Source organism: Chelonia mydas, chromosome 1, assembly GCF_015237465.2.
Source record: "Chelonia mydas isolate rCheMyd1 chromosome 1, rCheMyd1.pri.v2, whole genome shotgun sequence".
NCBI classification, from domain to species: domain Eukaryota; kingdom Metazoa; phylum Chordata; order Testudines; family Cheloniidae; genus Chelonia; species Chelonia mydas.
This window is the reverse complement of record NC_057849.1, coordinates 151,367,917-151,390,935: the sequence shown is the minus strand read 5'-3', so window position 1 is coordinate 151,390,935 and position 23,019 is coordinate 151,367,917. Positions and strand designations below refer to the sequence as shown.

Here is a 23,019-nt window from a genome sequence, read left to right as displayed (position 1 = left end):
AACCTCTTGACCATATTATTGCAAAGAGCTCTGCTTAAGGCCATTTGTGAAGACCACTCAGCTGCTTCAACTAGGGCAGAATTTGGAGGCTCACCTGCTTAGCAGTGTGAACTTTAGGGAACATAACACCTCTTCATTAAAGGCTTTCCTGGCTTCATCTTTGCTTACAGATACAAGTCAAGATGCTGATTTTCATCTATAGTTTGGGCCCTAAATACATCGAGGTGTCTCACCCCATGTATTACCACAATGCTGGCGATACAATGTAGTTGCTTTCACTGTTTCTTTTAACTATCTGGGGACAGTAAGCAGGGTGTTCTTCATGAAGGGTCCTCAGTTCTGCAACCTACAGCAGCTGCCAAATCTGATTTTCAGAATACCATGTGGGATGACTTGTACGAAGTTCATCTTACTTAATGTTAATAAGTTTTAATAACTGCACATGTATCCTGAGCTTTTTTAATAAACTTTTTTTTATAAACAATAATATTTTCCCTAGGGAAAAATCTCAGAACTCCCCGATAAATGCTTTAGCTTCCTTCTGAAAACTACCTTTTCAAACTCTGGCTAAAAAATACCTGTTAAGCAATTTAGAATATGCTTCTGCATAGGGTTTTGTAGAATTCCAAAAGGTTTATAGAACAGAATGTACCAGCCATTAGCTTTTTTAAATTTGAAGCTCACTCCATACTTGACACCTTACTACTTTATAATGCATCCTAAGTGAAATGGTACAACAAGAAATGGCATTTAGGCTCCCCCATCAACAATGATCATCTACAGTGCACTGTTTAAAAAGGTCAATCAAGGCTCGGAGGACTACTATGGGGGTTGTCTTTTCTCCTTTTATAACTAGAGGGCTCAACTGTGCCCAGTTTTAGGGGAAGGAGGCTCTCTACATTCCTTCTGAAGCTGCTCGTGTGATTGTTACAGGAAACGATTTTGACCATCCTGTGGAGCGGGCAATAAATGGCGCTTTAAATGGCCATTTCCCTGAGCTAAGAGCAAAGCACCTGATAATGCGGCGGGAGGGCTGTCACCTTAGTTGCGATCCCACGTCTCCCTGAACCGCCTTCGCCTTGCCGCCTGGCAGCGGTCACGGCTAGAGGGAGATTAGGGAGGGTTTCCTCTTTCCCCCTCAGTTTGTCCCCTCGGGCCCCTGCCAGCCCTCGCTGCACGGTCCGTCTTGGCCGGCTTCCCTGCCCCGCCAGCTCCCTGGAGGCGCCTGTCAAACCCCAGCGCCGGGCCGAGGGACCAGCCGCTCTCAGCACCGCTGCGCTGCCCGTGGCACTGAGCGCACGCGGCCGCTGGCCTCCGACAACCACCTTCGCCCTGGGGCGAAGCGGGGAGCGGGGCGCAGCCGCCCAGCCTCGCGGCTCCCATCCCCCTGCTTCTCAATGGGCCACACGCAGCGCGCGCCTCGCAGCCTCGGAACCCGGGCAGGGAACGACCCCGCCCCTCCCGAGCTTCACATGGGAGCCTACTGCCTCGGCCCGGCCCTTCACTTCCCATGACGTTATGTGGGACCGCGGCGCGCCTGCGCATAGGGGCTAATCCCTGTCTCCCGGAGTAGTGGGCGTGGCTCTGCGCGCGGTTGTGGCGAGAGTGGGGGTGGGGGGGCGCGAAGAGCCCGCGTGCGTGCTCAGTGGGGGTCGCGCGCCTGCTCGCTTGCGTGACGGACTGGGAAAGTGTCGGTGGTGGTGCGCGCGCGCCCGCCGGTAAAGCGCTTATCGCCGCCGTTGCCGCCGGAGTGCGGGTCGGGGTCGCGCTTGCCTCCCACCCCCCCTCCGGCGCGTGCACCACGAGGAACGAGGCGGCGCTGCCCGCTGCCGCTACACCGGCCCCTGCATGGTGCCCGCTCCGCCCTGCTAGCCGGGGCCGCGGCCGGCGGAGGGAGGGAGCGAGCGAGGCGGGCGGGGTCGCGGAGCCCGAAGCCAGCGTGAGCCGCGCGGGGCGGCCGCGGCCCGCAGGAGGAGCGGGCATTCCCGGCGCTGCCGCGGGAGCCCCCGGGCGGCGGCGGCGGCTGGGATTGAAGGTGGTGCCCGGCGGGGAGCGCGGAGGGGATCGTGCCCGCGGGCCCCCCTCCCCCGGGCCGCCTCTCCGGCGGGTCCCCCCCTGCCTGGACCATGGCCGACGACGACGTGCTGTTCGAGGACGTGTACGAGCTCTGCGAGGTGATCGGCAAGTAAGTTCCGCGGACGGGGGCGGTGGCGGCGAGCGGCCCGGCCCGGCCCGGCCCCTGCGCGCGGGCAGCGGGATGCTGCGCTCGGCGCCCACCTGAGCCGCCGTGCCCGTGTGTCACCCGCGCCCTCCGCTGCGTGCGGCGGCGGCGGTGACTGCACGGCGGCGCCCGCCTCTCGGAGCATGGGCGCGGAGGGGAGAAGCTGCCCGGTATCTCCTCCGGCCACCGTGCTCCGCCAGCTCCCCGGCGCCCAGCCCGGCTGCAGCCGCCGCCGCCGCTGCTTTCCCCAGCCCGGGTCTGCGGCTGCCGGCTGGGCAGGGGCAGGCTCCTCTGTAGAGCCGCCTCTCCGTGGGGGTATCTGCGCGTTGGGGCGCCAGGTGCCTTCCTGTGCTTTGCTGCATAGTAACCAGCTCGTTAGTGGCAATGCCGGTGATACTCCGTCTCAGGTAATGCTCAGTTCCCGTGTGAATCCCTGGCGGTGCCCACCATCCGCTCGGAATAACGACGCAGGAGGAGAACTTGGCCTGTTAGAGGCTTATTATGCAACTGCTGTTACACCGATGTTCAAGGCGTGCATCACACCCAAGTTGGGATAGCTGTTAACGTGGCACCGCTGTTTTGGCTCACCCGTGTGGTAGGGTGTATGGAACTGACAGTCCGAGTCCCCCACCTTTTTTATCTGTGTTGTGTAATTATACTCGGCAAAATGCAGAGAATCAGCCTGATCAGCACGTTGATGGAAAATTGAAGCTGAAGTTCCCCCTCTTCTGTGACTGTCCAGTATTGAAACCCATTTTATCAGCCTTCTCTCACATTTCATATCTTCAGGGCTTAGATGTTTTGGTTGCAAAATGGAAATGAAAGGGAGATACACCATATTTGAAGAGACTTATAACTTCCTCATTTTATGCATATTTCTCATTCAAAAATTGATGTTGTAGGTGTTTCAGCAGTGAAGCTGTTTTCGGTTTGTTGATGACAGTGTCTTGTGGAAGCCTGGTGTAAGGATGACTAGTTACAACGTTCTCTTGATTTTAAGCAGAGTGGAATTTTATTTTTTAAATTTATTTTGCACAACATGACTGTTAGCTGAAATGTCAGTAATTGTTTGACTTGAAAACCAGGGCTAAAATAGTCATCTTTCTTGAATGACTGTGTTTCCTCAGAATTACACTAACATGTCAGTCTTCAGATCAGATTGCTTTGTTCTTAATTAAATATAGATATTTGGGCACTTTTCATTTTATTGTCCATTATAGGGCACCATTGTCTTAACACCTATTGCTTTTATAAAACACCGTGTCAACTTTGTTTGTTGGTTTGCACAAGAAATGGTTTAGCTGATGTTACTTAATGCTTGTCAAATGGAGAAAAGCTTCTGTGGTTAAGAAATTGGACAAAACTGGCACTACCAGTAGAAGAACAATTTCTTATGTTCATGTGATTTCTTCAGGTGGTGATATTGTGTATGAATTATAGTACCTAGTGTATTTTACTCCGATGTGGTTAGGGTTAGTAAAAAGGGCATAATATATGTGCCTATATTTATGAATACCTTTCAAAGGGGGTTGCTGTAAATATTTTGAAGTATAAAATGACTCTTATTTTGTGTGCAAATGCTTCTGAAAAGATAGCACAATAAGCTGTAAATTACTTGTAGAACTTTAAAGTGAATAGTTCAGTGTTTCTGAATCACGTGGTCTTTTAAAACTGTTCTTTGTGATGTAAATAGGTTAATAGTGTCAGAGTAGTGCTAAGATTACACAGCCTGTAGCAAGAAATAGGTTGGGTCTTTGCGCTGCTAGCACTGCTAACTAATTATGCTTGCTTAAGCTGTGTCTACACTGCCACTGTCGGCACTAAAACTTTAGTCGTTCAGGGGTGTGAAAAAACATCCCCGAGCGACAAAAGTTTTAGACCTGAAAAGCGCCAGTATAGATAGCGCTTTATCGCCAGGAGCAGTACCACCCCTTATTTGGGGTGGATTATTTTTTTATCGCCAGGGGAGAGCTCTCCTGGCGATAAAACATGACTACGCTGTCCATGTCACATCGCTGCCACACTACCCTTAGTTGCCTTCTTTTGTAGAGGTCAGAAAGATGTCATTCCTCTTAAAGACCATTTTAATAAATAGCTCCATTATTTGTATAGTTGGTATTATTGTCACTTGAATGGGGCTATAGTTGGAGTTCTTACTATGTACCACCTCAGATCTATGAAGCTTATTCATCTTTGAGCCCTCCGAGGAAGGCTAGTGTAAAACTGATTTGTATTGCTGCATATGCATCTTGCTAAACAGCTCTCAGTAAACCATCAACTAAGTGTCTGTGTTCCTGTGACTTATTACTGATTGATACAGTAATTTAGCTCTTGCAAAACAGCACACCTGGCCTTGATTTGCATTTTAGACACATGAAATAATTAAAATACGTATAATTTCTTTTTCCAAATAGATAGTTACCGCTACCATCTTATGTAGTCTCCCTGAAAACATGTCTTTCTATGGAAAGGAGAATGGTAACATTAGTGTTACACATCTTCAGGGGTTGACCAAATCTTAGAATTATATCCTTAGGTTTGCAGATCAACAGAAGAGAAATATATCTTGCTTGGGATTTAATCTCCCAGCTAACACACAAAAATGCAGTTTGCTGTTAGACTTCTTTTAAACTCTGGGTTAACAAAATTTGAATGAACAAATACACTGGTAAGAATAGTTGATTTTTTATCTGAACAGACAAATACTTTTAGTTGCTTTTAGCCTTTTGGAATATGTTTCATTGTAATTTCATACTAATTAGTTGGTTGAAATTAAGGTTGTGTGTTAATAAACAGCCTGACTACTCCCTGCTTAAATTCTATTAGTAGGCATTGTTCAAGTTGGATGTTGGAGGAAAGGAGTGTAAGGACTGTGGAGGAATAGATACACTTTTATGAATGTATCTTCCAGAAAATACTTGAGGGGAGATGTTCACTTGTATACACCATATCATATACTTCTTTATCCCTAAATATAAAACAAGTATTACATAGACAGTCAGCACCATGAAACTTCTATCTCTTGTTAAACTTTGTTGCCTTTAACTTAAAATTCAGTGGTGTCCTTTAGGATACTAGCATTGGTGATGTTACTGTGCCAGTCCCAGGTTAAGTCTTGGATTGTTGACAAACTTGTGCACATCCAGATGCACTCTGATTAGGGCTTGGTTTAGAGTAAAGAATTAGGAAGTTTCCGTATGAGCCTTCACAGACGTGTTAATCTACCTCAAGTTAACTGGCAGTGAGATGAGTTATAGACAAATCTTTAAGACTTTCTATGTAAAGCTTTACTTGGAAGCAACTCTCCTTTGCTGTTGAGCAGGATATATGCTAAAATATTTAAGTGTTTTCATTCTAATGGTGAGGCAGTGAATTAGATTCATAATTCATAGATAATTACGCTAAGTGCTTTTTTTTTTTTTTTTTTTACTTAAAACCTTAATTCTGACCACAGCATATGGTAGTCTGTATGAAACTTAAAGTGGGTGAAGAGGTTTTACCACATGAGGTGTTGCCATGAAAATCATTGAGCTCATTCTTTACTATATACAGTAGTTTTCTTTAGGCTGAAAATAATGCCTAGTTTCCTTTTTAATGCAGAAGGGGGACCATGGGTACAGAACATACAAGACCAGAACATGTATTTTATGTTCAGTATAGTTTTGTTTTCAGTCCTTGCTGTGTAAGGATTTTGTTTCAGCTTTGATTTTCTGGGCCTCTAAGATTCACATTGATTTATGGCACTCATTTAATGCTAACATGGAGACTACTTTGTTGGGAACATCACAGACAGACTACGGGTTGCTTTCATTGCAGTTACTTATACTGTTGTCTATCAGAATGCCTTAATTGTAAGTATTTCAGTCTAATGCCTTACACTGCAGTAAATTCATGTTAAATGGACATTTGTCAAGATTAAAATTGTATTTTTTTAAAAATTCCTCTTGTGTTACTAATGGCTTTAACTATTCAGATCTGAGAATCTTTAAACAATGCAATTTAACCTCTGTCTTCAGTTTCTCATTTGTTTTTAGTTGCACAAGGCCGAGAATACTACTGGCTCTCAATATGCTTTCTGCTACTTACACCAGTTTACTTTCACATTTCAAACACAAAAGGATTGGTAAACAAAACAATTAACTGTAATGACACTTTTTAACAAACAATGAAAGGAAAGCTAAAACCGAACAATAAACAAAGATATTCAACAACCCTTCCCCCCCCCCCCCCAAAAGAAATTTAAGGTGTGAAAAAAGCAATTAGCAATTGCATCTTTCTGTCTAAAATACTAGGTTTCAGAGTAACAGCCGTGTTAGTCTGTATTCGCAAAAAGAAAAGGAGGACTTGTGGCACCTTAGAGACTAACCAATTTATTTGAGCATGAGCTTTCGTGAGCTACAGCTCACTTCATCGGATGCATACTGTGGAAATTGCAGAAGACATTACATACACAGACACCATGAAACAATACCTCCTCCCACCCCACTCTCCTGCTGGTAATAGCTTATCTAAAGTGATCATCAAGTTGGGCCATTTCCAGCACAAATCCAGGTTTTCTCACCCTCCGCCCCCCCACAGACAAACTCACTCTCTTGTTGGTAATAGCCCATCCAATTTCAACAATTTCCATCCCACCATCAACCTCAGCCTGGTCCAGTCCACACAAGAGATCCACTTCCTGGACACTACAGTGCTAATAAACAATGGTCACATAAACACCACCCTATACCGGAAACCTACTGACCGCTATTCCTACCTACATGCCTCCAGCTTTCACCCTGACCACACCACACGATCCATCGTCTACAGCCAAGCTCTGCGATACAACCGCATTTGCTCCAACCCCTCAGACAGAGACAAACACCTACAAGATCTCTATCAAGCATTCTTACAACTACAATACCCACCTGCGGAAGTGAAGAAACAGATTGATAGAGCCAGAAGAGTTCCCAGAAGTCACCTACTACAGGACAGGCCTAACAAAGAAAAGAACAGAACGCCACTAGCCGTCACCTTCAGCCCCCAACTAAAACCCCTCCAACACATTATTAAGGATCTACAACCTATCCTGAAGGATGACCCAACACTCTCTCAAATCTTGGGAGACAGGCCAGTCCTTGCCTACAGACAGCCCCCCAACCTGAAGCAAATACTCACCAGCAGCCACATACCACACAACAGAACCACTAACCCAGGAACCTATCCTTGCAACAAAGCCCGTTGCCAACTGTGCCCACATATCTATTCAGGGGACACCATCACAGGGCCTAATAGCATCAGCCACACTATCAGAGGCTCGTTCACCTGCACATCCACCAATGTGATATATGCCATCCTGTGCCAGCAATGCCCCTCTGCCATGTACATTGGTCAAACTGGACAGTCTCTACGTAAAAGAATAAATGGACACAAATCAGATGTCAAGAATTATAACATTCATAAACCAGTCGGAGAACACTTCAATCTCTCTGGTCATGCAATCAGAGACAAGAAGGTCGCTATCTTACAACAAAAAACCTTCAAATCCAGAGTCCAGCGAGAAACTGCTGAATTGGAATTCATTTGCAAATTGGATACTATTAATTTAGGCTTAAATAGAGACTGGGAGTGGCTAAGTCATTATGCAAGGTAGCCTATTTCCCCTTGTTCCCCCCCCCCCACCCCCCCGACGTTCTGGTTAAACTTGGATTTATGCTGGAAGTGGCCCACCTTGATTGTCATGCTCATTGTAGGGAGAGTGGTCACTTCGGATGAGCTATTACCAGCAGGAGAGTGAGTTTGTGTGTGTATGGGGGTGGGGGAGTGAGAAAACCTGGATTTGTGCTGGAAATGGCCCACTTTGATTTTCATGCAGGTTGTAAGGAGAGTGGTCACTTTGGATAGGCTATTACCAGCAGGAGAGTGAGTTTGTGTGTGTGGTTTTTGGAGGGGGGTGAGGGGGTGAGAGAACCTGGATTTCTGCAGGAAATGGCCCACCTTGATTATCATACACATTGTGAAGACAGTGGTCACTTTGGATGGGCTATTACCAACAAGAGAATGAGTTTGTCTGTGGGGGGGGCGGAGGGTGAGAAAACCTGGATTTGTGCTGGAAATGGCCCAACTTGATGATCACTTTAGATAAGCTATTACCAGCAGGAGAGTGGGGTGGGAGGAGGTATTGTTTCATGGTGTCTGTGTATATAATGTCTTCTGCAATTTCCACAGTATGCATCCGATGAAGTGAGCTGTAGCTCATGAAAGCTCATGCTCAAATAAATTGGTTAGTCTCTAAGGTGCCACAAGTCCTCCTTTTCTTTTTTCTAAAATACTAGTGCACTAATTCTGAGAACTATGGAGATATTTAATGATACTGACGGGCACACTGGCGCTGATATGGAAGGGTTGGTAAAAGAAGGTTCGGATGTATGCTGCCTTAATACTAGCTCTGAGCAATGGCAAGATAGCTGATATTTTGGCACAGGTACCAAGCACTATCCCTTGTGGGGTGATATCAGCTAAAGCATTTACAGACTTTCTCCTTATTACAGCAAAAGACAAGATAGTATTATGAAAAAGGTGCATTGCCTTTTGTCCTTAAACAAAAGCCCCAGAAATTGTTGATGACCTTTATAGTCCTGTAATATTTCGTGTAGATATCATGGTACAAGTTAAAGGTAATCAAGCCATATTAATCCTAATATGGTGTTAGCAAAGGTCGGTTCTTAATATCCAGTAGGCATGTCAAGTGTAAATTTTGCTCTGAAAAACATTTCCTTTTTAAAGTCCTTCGTTTAACAACTTACATATATTCAAGCATTATGATTTGTATCTCTGCTACTGATTAATATTCTCAAACCGTTTAATGTTGCACTGTGTAGGTTGTACGTGTAGGCAACTGTTAATCCAATTAAGATTACAACTCAATTTCCATTTTAAAATGAATTTTGGTACTCTATCTAAAATCCACAAACTGATATTGTCTTCAAAGATAGGCTAGGTTTGAGATGAAAGTAGGTATTTTGTGCCAAATGTTCAGTTCATTTAAAGAATTTTCTTAATCTTGACACTAAAAATAGAGGTAATTGCCAGAGTTAGTGGTCTAAAAGTGTCAATTTCTAGCAAAAAAAACTCACTTCTGTTCCCCACTCAACTGCATGAGTTATTGCACAAGGTCAAAGATTTAGTTGATTTGGTTTTTAGAACAGTAACATGAAAATGGCTTGTAGACCCTGAAGGCATTAAGTTAAGACATCAGAAGATTGTTGGAGACCTACTTTATTTTTATTTATTTATTTTAAATGTAAATGTCCACCTTTGAACAGATCAGGAAGGAATCTTGTCACTCAGGAAAGGGAATGGAACTTCCAGAAAACCTTAATGTAAACTTAAAATTTATCGGTAAATCATGTCTCACTTTCAAGAGTGACAGTCATCAAAGTTTAAAAAAATTCTTCTAAAACTCTTTTGCAAGTTTGAGAATGGATTACGATGACACTTTTTGGACTTATTCATGTGACAGAAAGGAGTGCTTCCCTGGTCTGAAACTCAAGTTCGAAATATTTTGCTGGTGAGACAGCTATTAAAAGTGTAATCCAAGTGTGTGTGTGTGATTGAGAAAACCAAAACTAAAACTCCACCCAAACTAGAACTTTTTCACAGAGCTTGGTGTAATTCTGGAAGTTATAATGATCAGATAAGGCCTTCACGTTGGGATCCCCTCTTTCAGTTTGCCATTATTGTCTGTTCTTTATTCAGTAGTAGGTTATGGTGTAGCATGGTTCTCTTTCTCTTTTTCCCAGGTTTAGGATTTCCATTTGATAGTGTCAAGATTTTCACTGTTTTGTGTTGTGGGCACCTGGAATAGAACGTCTCCCTGCTGTGGGTTGGTTGTGTAGTTTTTTCTCTGGATTTTAACTTTGCTCTGCTGCTCCACAAAGTCCTCTGTTAATCTTGATATACCCTTCTGCATAACTCCTAGTGTGCATTTCATGTAGACTGTAAAGGTGGTTTACATGAGAGGTTGATTGGGGTGAATCTGAGGGCAGAGGAGAAAGGAAGTCTGGTAGTGGTGGTAGACATTTTACCTCACCTGCAAACCTTCAGAATTACTGTCCTGAGAAGTTCAGCAGGGCCTTGTCCTCCAGGCCTTAAAGTCATGTGGAGACCCTTGCAGCGTTTATTAGGAACCACATGAGATTAGGAAAATCGAGTCTAAATCGAGTGTTGTTGACACCCTGGAAAGATTTAGTCCTAGTGCGAGGAGGAGTTGGCTGACACCAAAGGTCATTCCCCATTCATTGCTTCCCCATTCTCCCCCTGCAGACCTCATCCTTCCCAAGAAGAGCTCCCCATTTCTACAAGTTTCCTAAGGCCTGCAACAGTGGAGTTCCACTCCTGTGATCGCTGAAAGCCTGCAAGAAAGAGGAGATGAATACACCTTCCCACATGTGCCATGTTAGTATTAGTTTAAAATAGGAATCCCAGAAAAATCTAAGGTTCACTCACTTCCACATAAGAATTTAAGGGAAAAATCCTTACTGGATATTGTAGGTAGCTGAATTTATTTGCTTTATTTTTTTCTTCAGTGTTAAGGTTAATTTTACATCTTAAAATCTAGAAGTTCAGTTGAAATAGCCAAGCTATACTCAGTCTTCCTGTATACCCTGAGAACATCAGAAACTCAAATTTTTATCATATTTGATTTTGCTAGTGACCACAGAAAATAGAATCTTCCCCATAATCATACAATAAGATTCTAGTAAGTTAAACCTTAACTCTGAATTTCCTGCTTTTCAACTCTATGTATATTTTACCACCTGCAACTTTCCTTTAGAATTTTATCTTTAAGTTATTACTGACATATAGTTTTACTTTAATAAATGTTTTGTCAGAGAGAATCTGTTGGTGGCAGAGCATGCAGGTCAGTGTTAAGAAAACTGTTTTTATAACAGTGAAAAGTGGATTTTAACACACTACACTACCTTAAATACAGTACTGAGATGTCTCCCATTAGATAAGTGACATTTTACTATGTTGATAGTGTGATATTAGTTTAATAATCAAAATGTATATCTTGTGATGTATTTATGGTAAGGTCATATAGTAAGTACAGCTTTCCTTTTTGGAGGGGAGGGGGGCTTCAACAGTCTAGAAACTAGGTTGTTCCTCCTTTGCTGAGTAGGCAGCTCTGTCAGTCAGCTATTAGACTTTGTTGCCTTTTTTTCATCAGATAATCTGTCTTCATTGATTAGTCTCTTGTAGGGCATGTTTGCAGTGCAGAGTTAGCCTGGGTTAACTCTGTGGTGGGGTCAGATGCATCATGCAGCCTCTCAGCTGATTCAGGACAGTGGCTATTTTCTATAAAAAGGAACTTGGAAGGCATTCCTTATGTGCAGCATGAATGGGATAGGCTGTTTGCGCTCCTTATGCCACAAGATCTCTCTTGTTCCACTTCCAGGGAGTGGAAGTATTTGGCAAATTGGCCACCATTACGTACTGGCTAGTGCTCAGTCCTGCTGGGAAACCATCCCTCTCGTGGGCTGAGGTCCTGCAGCTCTTAAACGTCGTACTTGTCTATACAGTAAAGTATATTGGTATATGTGGTAAGCACTATGGTGCAGTTAACTACATATAGTAATACCATTATAACTACAATGGTTTAAATTCACACCATATCTTAAACTGGTATAACTTGTGTAGACATGACCTAAGAAATAAAGACAGAAGGGGACCTCTGTTTTCTCATTTAACCTTCAGGGGCAAGTTGGTATGTCCTCAGGTGAGAGAGATGTCCTTACCATGACAGCAGTTATGGTATGCTGTTGTTATAAGATACCTATATATCACTAATAGCTGTTTGTAAAGTGATATAGTTAAAGCAGTACAATCTGGTGTGGACACAGTGATTGCTGGTAGAAGGGAGCCTTAGATCAGTACAACTTAGGGCTTAGCTACACTTGAGAGTTAAAGCTCATTAAAGGAGCCCCGGGCGCACTAGCTCACACTACCCATCCACACTGGCAAGGCACGTAGAGCCCTCTGACTCCGCGGCTAGAGTGCTCCTGGTACTCCACCTCGGTGAGTGGAATAATGTTTTGTGCGCCCCCGCTGGAGCGCCGTGGCACCAGTGTGGATGCCCTGGTCTGTTAGTGTGCTCTGATCGGCCTCCAGAAGTGTCCCACATTGCCTGTGCTAGCCACTCTGGTGATCGCTTTGAACTCTACTTCCCTGACCTCAGGTGACCAACCATCAGACCTGCCCTTTAAATTGTCTGGGAATTTTGAAAATCCCCTTCCTGTTCGCTCAGCCAGGCGTGGAGTCCTCTCAGCAAGTCTTTCCAGGTGACCACGCCTCCATGTGTCAGGCGATCCCCAGTATGGAGCAATGGCGAGGTGCTGGACCTCATCAGTGTTTGGGGGGAGGAAGCTGTCCTGTCTCAGCTGTGCTCCACCCATAGGAATTACGATACCTTTGGGCAGATATCAAGGGACATGATGGAAAGGGGCCATGACCGGGACACACTGCAGTGCAGAGTTAAAGTGAAGGAGCTGTGGAATGCCTACCGCAAAGCCCGTGAGGCAAACAGCCACTCCGGTGCTGCCCCTGCGACCTGCCGTTTCTACAAAGAGCTGGCCGTGATACTTGGCGGCGACCCCACCTCCTCTCCGAGTACCACCATGGACACTTCAGAGCCCAGTTCAACAAGGCAGGAGGAAGAGGAGGAAAGCGGGAGCGAAGGTGCTGAGCCGGAGGAAGACACCCCGGAATCCCTAGATGCATGCAGCCAGGAGCTGTTCTCAGGCCAGGAGGAAGGTAGCCAGTCGCGGTGGCTGGAGCTTTGGGAAGGACAAATACCAGAGGAGGTTCCCAGTAAGTGGCTTTTATTTTGTGAAGGAAGTTATTCGGTGTGGGCTCTTGGGGTGAGGAGGGTTAGCGGTGCGTGCGTGCATGCCAAGATGGGAATAGGGCGTTGATGTGCTCTCTCACATCACGGTAATTGGCCTCAGTGATCTCTTCAAAGGTCTCATCCAGAACTTGGGCAATGCGCTTGTGCAGGTTTCTCGGGACAGCCACTGTGGTCCTTGTCCCAGTAAGGCTAACTTGTCTGTGCCACTGTGCCATGAGGGGCAAGGGGAGCATTGCTGCATCCAGGCAAGCTGCATATGGGCCAGGGCAGAAGCCACATTGCAGTAGAAGACCCTCCCTTGCTTCCCAGGTCACCCTGAGCAGCGAGATATCTTCCAGGAAAATGTGGGGACAGTGTTCAGTATAGGGGCCCCCTGCCACTGTCGGCTCTCCCCAAGGAACAGAAACCCAGAGGACAGTACAGCAGTGAAACAATTAGTCATGTTTGACCTTGTGCTTACTCACCATTTTGGGGCTCCTGTGGGTTGTGTGCTTGCTTTGGGACAGGCAAATTATGCTATTTGTGTAGACTGTGCTTGCCCTTAAGTATGGGAAAATCATTGCTCTGCCTGGTGTGAACAATGCCGCCTCTGTTAAGTGTTGCATTTTGCCTTTGCAGATGCAACCTTGAGATCTCAGCCGTCCGTATTATCACTGGCCGAAAGACTCCAAAGAATCAGAGGCCACGTAGAAGCAAGGAAGACATGTTGCATTAAGTAAAGTAGCATTCAAGTAATGAAAATCGAAAAGTGCAGGAGTGGTGGGACGGTGAAAGGAGGATCCGCCAGCAGAATGAGGCGCACCAGCACAAAAGTGTGATGCTCCGGCAGCAAAGCACTGATCGGCTGATAAGCATAATGGAGCGCCAAGCAGACTCTATCCTGGCGCTCATAGCCATGCGGGCAGAGCACTACTGCCCTTCCCCCTTGCAGCCCTTGTCCCAAACTCTTTCCCTTGCGCCCCCATGTCACCTCCAACCCACTTTCCCCAACATCCGGTTCTTACCGCCACCAGCTGCCTCCAACACCTGTAGCTTCACCACCCAGCCCTGAAAACTACGACCCTTACCCACTGCACTCAATCCCCGCATATAACCACAGGGATGTTGTCACCAGCCAGGTCCAGCGTCCCATTCAAAGAGCATCAGCGACCTTTCAAACGGCCAAAAGCACACTCCACAGTCATTCTGCACCGGCTCAGCCTGTTGTTGAACCGCTCCTTGCTGCTGTCAAGGCTCCCTGTGTAGGGTTTCATGAGCCATGGCATTAAAGGGTAAGCGGGGTCTCCAAGGATCACAATGGGTATTTCGACTTCCCCTATGGTGATCTTTTGGTCTGGGGAGAAAAGTCCTGGCTTGCAGCTTCCTGAAGAGGCCAGTGTTCTGAAAGATGCGTGTGTCATGCAACGTTCCAGACCAGCCTGTGTTAATGTCACTGAAATGCCCACGGTGATCCACAAGCGCCTGGAGAGCCATAGAGAAATACCCCTTCTGATTAATGTACTCAGAGGCTAGGTGGGCTGGTGCCAGAATTGGAATATGCATGCCATCTATCGCCCCTCCATAGTTAGGGAAACCCATTTGTGCAAAGCCATCCACAGTGTCATGCATGTTACCCAGAGTCACGGTCCTTCTGAGCAGGATGCGATTAATGGCCTTGCAAACTTACATCAACACAATTCCAATGGTTGACTTTCCCACTCCAAACTGGTTAGCGGCCGATCGGTAGCTGTCCGGAGTTTCCAGCTTCCAGACTGCAATAGCCACCTGCTTCTCCACTATCAGGGCAGCTCTCAATCTTGCGCCGCAGGTTAGGGGTGAGCTCCTCACACAGTCCCATGAAAGTGGTCTTTCTCGTCCGAAAGTTCTGCAGCCACTGCTCGGCATCCCAGACTTGCATGACGATGTGATTCCACCACTCAGTGTTTGTTTCCCAAGACCAAAAGTGTGTTCCATGGTGGTGAGCATGTCCGTGAATGCCACAAGCAAACTTGTGTCATACGCGTTACTTGAGTAGATATCATCATGGGAACCCTCGCTGTTACTTTGGATCATAAGGAATAACTCGACTGCCAAATGTGACGTGCTGGCGAGACTCGTCAGCATACTCCTCAGCAGTTCGGGCTCTAGTCCCGAAGACCGAAAGGGAAGACAGCGTGCGCAGTACAAAAAAAAGTTGAAAGATGGTGCCAAATGTGGATGGAACCACAGGGATTGTTGGGATGCGAACCGATGCATCACGGGGCCTTGGGACAGGAGCCAGAATGCCCCGCAACCACTGCCCCTTTCCCACAAGCCACAGCACCAGAATGGGAAGAGGTGCTCTGTGGGATAGCTGCCCATAATGCACTGCTCCCAATGCCACTGCAAGTGTAGCAAATGTGGCCACGCCAATGCGCTTGAAGCTGTCAATGTGGACAGACTGCAGCGCTTTTCCTACTGCGCTCTCCAAAAGTGAGTTTAACTCAAAGCGCTCTACATCTGCAAGTGTAGCCATACCCTTATTCTTGTAAGTGATACTGGCATAAGGCACCTTTATACTGGTATAATTTTGTCCACCCTAGGGATTGCACTGGTATAGCTAGTTTGTTACTATATGGAGACTTGACCTTAGGATATATATGATTTGGGAAGAACTAGTAGTGACCCCCTAATTTCGGTTGTTTAACGCTTTCTATTAAAAGGGTTTCTGTGACTTTTTCTTTGAGAGGCATTAACATCGCCATTATTTGAAGCAAACCTTTATATTCAGTAAAGACGAACCCTTCGAACTATAGAAGTGCCTTATTTGTCCCATGAAATTCCATTTGGATTAATTTGAATCGGAATCGTTCCTGTGCTCTTAGACATCACTTAAGGCATGAACAAGGCTTTGCCATCCCTTTCTGTCCTAGGCTGCCTTTTACAAGTCCTTTAGGTTGTTAAATCCCATAAATTTTCTCCTGTAGTGTTCAACAGAGGAATTCTACTAGTGTGTATCATTTGCATGATCCTCCAGCTGCCCAGTGCACGCTTGCCATGGCAGACTCCATGGCAGAGATAATTGGTTGTTGAACGCTTTGCTGAATCTTAGCATTTGTTATAAATTCATTCTAATACTTAATATTTTTCTAAGGCATTTGGATTAAGAAAGTTATATGAGGCTTGTCTACATGGGAAAGTTTTATACTAGAGTAAGAGTATTTACATGGGAAGCTAACAGTAAAACTATAGCAGTTTTAATTATAGCAGTGGAAGATGTAATTTACTTATGTCACTTTGGAAGTGGGGTAAGCTAAATGGAAAAAAGCTGTTCTTATTCCTGAGTAAGTGTGTCCACACATGGAGTTATACCAGTATAACTAACTGTAGCCTTATCAGTAAACTACTATAAACTGTTATAGAGGTTTATAACTGGAAGAAATTCCCACGTAGACAGGTTCAAAGTGTTTAAAAATCATCATTACCGTCTTTCACTTGTGTTCCTCAGGAAAATTTTGGCAATCTGCCCCAATAACAAACATGCATAAAGATTTCCAAGGCCAGGTCCATAACACTGCCCAAAGCACCAGCAGACATTGTGCTGGGAATGCCTGGAAGATGCCAGAATACCTGTAGCTGGGGATTGAGGAGAGCCAGTCTGGGATTCCACTAACAACCCCTTCCCTCATCCTGACCTAGCATGTGACTCCAGTATTCCACCTTCCCGTGGGCCTGACGTAGGACAGGAGCTCCCCCAACCTCCAGTGGGGTGGGAGGGAGAGTCAAGCCAGGCACCTGTACCCTGTAGTTCCTCTAAGGTGTGCACCTGTGTGGCCGCACAGGAGGCCATGAAGGGCCACGCATGAGCCGTGAGGTGCTCACACAGGTGAGCGTGGAGGATGTGTAGGGTGGGTGGGTGAAGTGGGGGGGGGGGGTGATGGAGGTGTGCAGGGCTCGGGAGGGTGTGGGGGAGAGGGCTCTCCCTCAGCAGCACTGTACCAATTTATTAAATATTGCAGTTTATAGTAGGATCTGATCTTGGAGCTTACATTATTCATCAGCTTTGAAAACTGCTGCTGCTTCCAGAACTGGACTATAGGAAATGACACATTATTTTTCTTACTTTAGTACAAGTCAGTTGAAATATAAAATAACTTTTAAAAATAGCTAACACATTTAAAAAAAATACATTTTCTTTCATTGAGAAAAATTACCTTACCTCTGTGCTCTTACCCTATGTACTTGGGGACCAGACTAGTTTGTCATAAAGCTACTATTAGAGAAAGAATAGTATTAGTACAATTTGTCTATTTGTAGAAAGGAACTGATGATATTTACCTGCTTCAAAATAGTTAGTGTGGCTAAATTAATTCAAATGTATAAACTTACCTGATGGCCCCAGAAGGAGGAGGTTCAGGAAGCTAATGGGATATGAAACCTTTTGTTAATGAGAATCCAAAGCAATAAACCAGTATTAATAAAATAGCTTTATTTAAATATTATTGTAATGTATTATGTATTGTTTGTGTTTATACTTCCTTCCCTTTTCCTTCACTCCTTTTTCCCCTTCAGTTGACTGTATATTTTGGTGTATCTTCTCCTTTTTCTTCACTGCTTCATCAAACCCACACATTCGCTCTCACTCACTTCCCCACACACATGGTCCTTCAGGCCTATAAAAGGTACCTATTCACACTCTTGGGGATCTCTTTCTGATGCTGGGGGAAGAGAGTATTTCTTGCCCCTAAGAAACAAGGGGCTGCTGTAGAAAGGTCATTTTCTTTTCTCCTTGAGAGAGCATTGAGCTAGATATTTAGGCTTAGGGCACTGCTCTGCACTCAGTTAACTGTGCTTAGTTTAGTCTCAGACCAGGCAGTGAGCTGAGTTGCAATCAGCCACTCATCATGGGTTCTGATGGAGATGTGACAAAGGGGAGGGAGCTGCAGTTGGAAGCGGGGCAAAGGGCGGAGCAGGACTGGTCGGTAGCTGCTCTGAGGACAGGAGCAGGGAAGAGAAGGCACTAGAATCCTGAGAAGAGCAGAGGGAGGGAGCTGCAGAAAGGAAAGTAATTGTTTATATTTGTCTCCCACCTGCTATAGGTAGCAGCAGGGTCTCTCCATAGGGCATTGCTTGCTCAGGTGACAGGGTATTCTTATTCATATAAACGTAATCTTTTTATGAATGCTTATAAACTCTTGTGTACAGTTATATCTATTGGCAGTGTGTTCCACAAGTCAATTATTCATGATGTTAAATGTTTGTTTCCTTTTATCAGTTTTATTGAGAGGGTAAACAGGAGCTCCCAATTTACCTTCTCTATCCCAATCATTATTTTGTGCAACTCTGTTATATCCTTTCTTGTCTATGAACTCTCTAATCTAAATACTAATCTTTCCTCATATGGAAATTTTCCCATGACTTTCCCACATAATCCAATGAAGTCACAATGACTCCCGGATCTCAGCATTACCTTGATGTTGGTGCTGCACATAACAAAATTCATTCCACTCATGGACAGAAAAAATTAGAGGGAACACTGCCTGTAACCCTGTCCCAGCCGTCTATACTTCCTCTTAGGGCATCATATGGGGCAGGAGCTCCTCCAGTTCCCAAGAGAAGAGGAGGCAAGCTGGGCCTTGCTCCCTCCCTCCCTCCCACCACCTAGCCATAATGGTGCCACTAGCCTAGTTTTCCCTGCATTTCTCCCCCCCTTCAACCCCCCCAGCCCCCCTTGTATATCCACCTTTCCTCTGGCCAGCTAATGTATTTAGTCTGGCATTTCAAGTGGTAAAAGTCTGCTGCAGATTCCCATGGTGATGCCTTATGGGAAGGTTGTTATACATAATAGAATTTTTGTTTGTCCTTTTACAAAAAACAAAAAGCAAATCCCTAGGAAGTTGCATACAAAAAAACTACACTAAAAATGTTTAGGTTGTGAAGTCAAGTAACTAAAAGTTGAGAAATATCAGATTTACGGTTGCCCATGTAACCTTAATTTGACTCTCTTGTGTGTATTCTTTATGATCTTTAATAATGTCATCACATACTACTTTGGCCACAGGAACCGTGCCTAATTCAGTGCACAGGGTGGAAGCACAAGGGAGCCAAATTAAAGTTGCATAGGCAACTGTAGATCTGGCATTTTCTAACTTTCAGGTGCTTGATTTTAGAACCAAAATAACATTCTTTCAGTATATTTTTTTTTTATGTAGTAAGTTTTACAGACTTCAAAAAAGAGAGCTTTGATTCTTGTAGTACACTGCAGGTTCTGTGTACAGCAGTTAGATGTATAGAAGGTGCTGGGACTGCCAAGAATCCATGATGACAAATGAGAATCTAATTTCTGCGGAAGCAATTATTAGTAATGCTGTTTACTGCCACTTCTGCTGTGAGCCGCTGTGCAAAAGGACTGGTAAAGTGGTTACAGTAGGGGTCTTGAAAAACCATCCTGAATGATCATATTAAGAAACCATTTAAACATCTTTTCAGGCTATCAGATTTTTTTTTTTATGTGCTACAGTGTTGGGTATTGGTCATTTCTATGAACTGACAACTTAACTGGCAGAAGGGATCATTGTTTTAAGGTGTGGGAAGGTTACTAACCTCTTCAAGGAGGGAAACATCTGTGCTGGGATATCCTGGAGCAAGCTGTATTGAAAAGAACAGCTTTTTAGTCACAAAGGCATTATCTGTCCTTTTGCTACTCACTTAGGGAGTGTTATTTTATCTTTCCCCTGATGGGTCCAAGTTCACATCTTGGTTCCAGAGAATCCACAACCCCAGGACTCCAGTGATCAGAAACCAATGGTGCTTCTGATGCCAGAGTACCTGCTGCCCTTCTCTGTTCTTCCTGAATGGCAGACTGTCACTGCGTTAATCAATGAACAAATGTTTGTTATCAGGCATCTTGTTTGAGTATTCTTGGGAATTCATTCTGCCACCTGTAGTAGTCAGTTTCATGTCTTCCCTTCCTGTCTGGGAGAAAGTGCAGCCATGATATGGACTCTGGAGAACCTGTTGGCTGGATTCCTTGGACCTCCAGTTCTAGACTGTTAGCCATATTTAGGAATTTATTCTTTGCTGTTCATGTTCCTCAGACTATCGGGAGGTGCTCTTGTAATCTTAGATTTTAAGTGCCTCAATTCCTTTATCAGCTTACAAGCACTTCAAATTGGAAAGTAGTCAGTGCTTTGTAGCTGTTTAGCCCAGGTTATTTCCTTGATTCAGTTAGTTTGTAGGATGTGCTTCTTCAGGTTTTCATTGAGCTTTCTCATCAGATTCTAACAGTTTGCCATCATTCCTCAGTGTTTTCAATAATCTGTATTGCCTCTCAATTTAGTGTGAGACCTGAAAATCTTTTTCACAGATTCTGCTGACTTCAGCACCTCTAAAAATCAGGTCACTCTGTAAGGTACCTAATTAGGAAAATAGGTGCTTAACTTTGTCTACCAAGTGTGGAAACTTTGGCCAGTATGACTGACTGTCTGACTTTCAAAAAGGAGAAAATAAAATGTTAATTGTATTAAAGACAACCTAAAAATATTTTCCAAATGTCTTCGTGATGTAAAGTCAGAGTTGCAACAGAGTTTTATGCGAAGGGAGACGGTCTGTATAATCCTAAATGATAGAGGGAAGGTGATTCATGAAAAACTTCTACAATGTGGTCAGTGGTGAAAGTAGAAATCATTTCTTGCTGGTACTGCACTCATGGGAGGGACACAAGCGGCGGGGTGGGGTGGGGGGGGGAGTGGCATGTGACCTTCCCACATGATCCTCCACACGACTCCTCCCCAGCCCGGGGCTCCCACACTCTCCCCATCCACTCCGACACCCCCTTTCCTGTCTAAAATTTTACAACTGATCTGTTAAACAGATGCAGTTGTAAAATGGAGCTTTGGGCCCCTGGTGCCACCTGTACTTCCAGGTGTCATTGAGGATCCAGCAGCACCCCAAATTGAAAACTTCTTAAATGAAAGAGGGATAGGAAAGACAGTCAACCCACTTTCTCTTAACACACTATCTGTGCCTCTCTTATGTCCAAACTAAGCTTCTGCCAGCTTACCTTTATCTAAGGGTATGTCTTCACTACCAGTGTTAAAGGGCTCCTGTAGCAGCACTTTAACGTGGCTGTGTAGTTGTGACACCAGTGCTGGGAGAGAGCTCTCCCAGCGCTGTAAAAAACCCAGCTCCGCGAGAGGAGTAGCAACAGCGCTGGTGCACTATCTACACTGCCACTTCACAGTGCTGAAACTTGCATCGCTCAGGTGGGTGTTTTTTTCACACCCCTGAGTGAGAGAGTTTCCGTGTTTTAAAGTGGCAGTATAGACGAAGCCTAAATATTGCTCTCTGCCTGGCATTAAGAAAGCAAAGATGCTGTACCATCTGGGCTTGTTGGAAAAGAGGCATAGAACTGTGTGTATCATGTGCATCTGGATAGAACTGCAGCCCAAATTGTTTTTATTATTTTCCTCAGCATGACATACAGGAGGGGCAATCAAAATCAGCCTGGTAGAACGTTCCAGAGAACTGTCTCTGGACAGATAAGTAATTGATCAAAATCACATTCTCTGATCTCTTGGGGCCAAATCCTGTTCTCGTTGAAATCAAAAGAAGTTTTGCTATTGAGTTCAATGGGAACAGGCGTTGACATTTGGAGAGGAAAGAACAGAACCACTCAAGAAAGGGCTATGTTGCTTATACCACAGGTATCAAAGGCTGCTGACTCCTATGCGAAAGTCAGCAGACATCTGATCTTTGTCCATTGCAAGGGAGAAATCAGCAATGAATAAGGCTAGAACAGTCTTTGTACCATATCCAATTCACAAGTCCATCTGCAAAGGATCAAGGAAATATGAAGGCTCCAGATTACCTTAAAACCCTCAGTCCCTTGGTTAGAATGCTCTCATCCAGTATATGTTCATAATCCAGAGGCTGGAGCAGGAATCAAAAACACTGTTTAAACACCTTCTGTCCCGCCACTTCTCCCTCTTGAGGATCCCTGACCAACTTAACAGCACAATACAAACGCTAACAAACTTAAACCAAGCCTTTGTTTAAGTTTGTTAGCATATGTATTGTGCTGTTAAACCCATATAAAGAATGAATACCCTCCTTAGCCCTGTTCTTCTCCTTTAAGGAGCAGAGTGCAGCTCCACCTCCCCCTGGGGGAGGGGAGGGGCTAGCCTCCCCAAGTCTTTCCAGTATCCCGTACCTGCTAAAAATCTCTTGCCGGTACTGCGTACTAGAGCGTACCACCCTACTTGCACTCCTGCATATGGTCCACTGTTAGTTTGAAGACCTCCTATTTTTTCCAGTAATACCTTTTAGAAAGTGGATAGTAGGAGTTTACAGCTACAGTCTCCGTTGTTCGGAAGCTATACTAGCTTGCAAAATTCTGCAAATAGAATATGCATATATACCATAATCAGGAAGTATTTGGGAAGAGATCTGTGGAACCCTGCCTTCCTTGACTGAAGCTTTAAGGAAAACATACCTCATGAACTTTATTTGGCCTTCTGTTTATTAAAAAAATCATCTTAGAATTTGACACCTAATTAGCATCTAGTTAATCTCAAATTATTTGGTACCAGCTACATTTATGTTAATAGTTCTTCTATTAAGCAGCAGTTACTATTCATGTTAATAGGCTATATTACTTTCATGGGAGGCAGCTGTCCCAATGAGCTAGTATATGCATTTATTACATTTACATTCAGTCCTTTGCATGCCATGGAATTTCATCAGCCTCTTCATGGCAGCAGGGAACCTGAAATTTTGGTACACATCAGCAGAGATGATGGAGATTTGGCAGAATGACCTGGACAAAGCCCTGCCTGATGTTGTCAAATGTATTGTGAGTTCTTCAATGCATACACAGAGCCTGAGTTTTTAAGCTCTGATATAAAAATCCACTTGATAAACTTCAGGCCACTCTGCTTCTCCTGCAGATGAA

At 44.7% G+C, this 23,019-nt stretch overlaps 1 protein-coding gene across 14 annotated transcripts in view; it reads left to right on the top strand.

The window, feature by feature from the left end:
- Positions 1 to 1,599: 1,599 nt before the first annotated feature.
- Positions 1,600 to 23,019, top strand: part of CASK (calcium/calmodulin dependent serine protein kinase) — a 420,858-nt gene continuing 399,438 nt past the window's right edge. For 5 of the 14 annotated variants that reach the window (XM_037902719.2, XM_037902711.2, XM_037902697.2 and 2 more), the window contains exon 1: positions 1,601 to 2,185. In XM_037902719.2, coding sequence (XP_037758647.1) covers positions 2,127 to 2,185 — 59 coding nt within the window. In that variant the 5' untranslated portion in view covers positions 1,601 to 2,126. Of the gene's footprint in view, positions 2,186 to 2,345; positions 2,629 to 23,019 lie in introns of those variants that run through there. The other 9 variants (XM_043538104.1, XM_037902706.2, XM_037902661.2 and 6 more) reach the window with 5 other exon arrangements.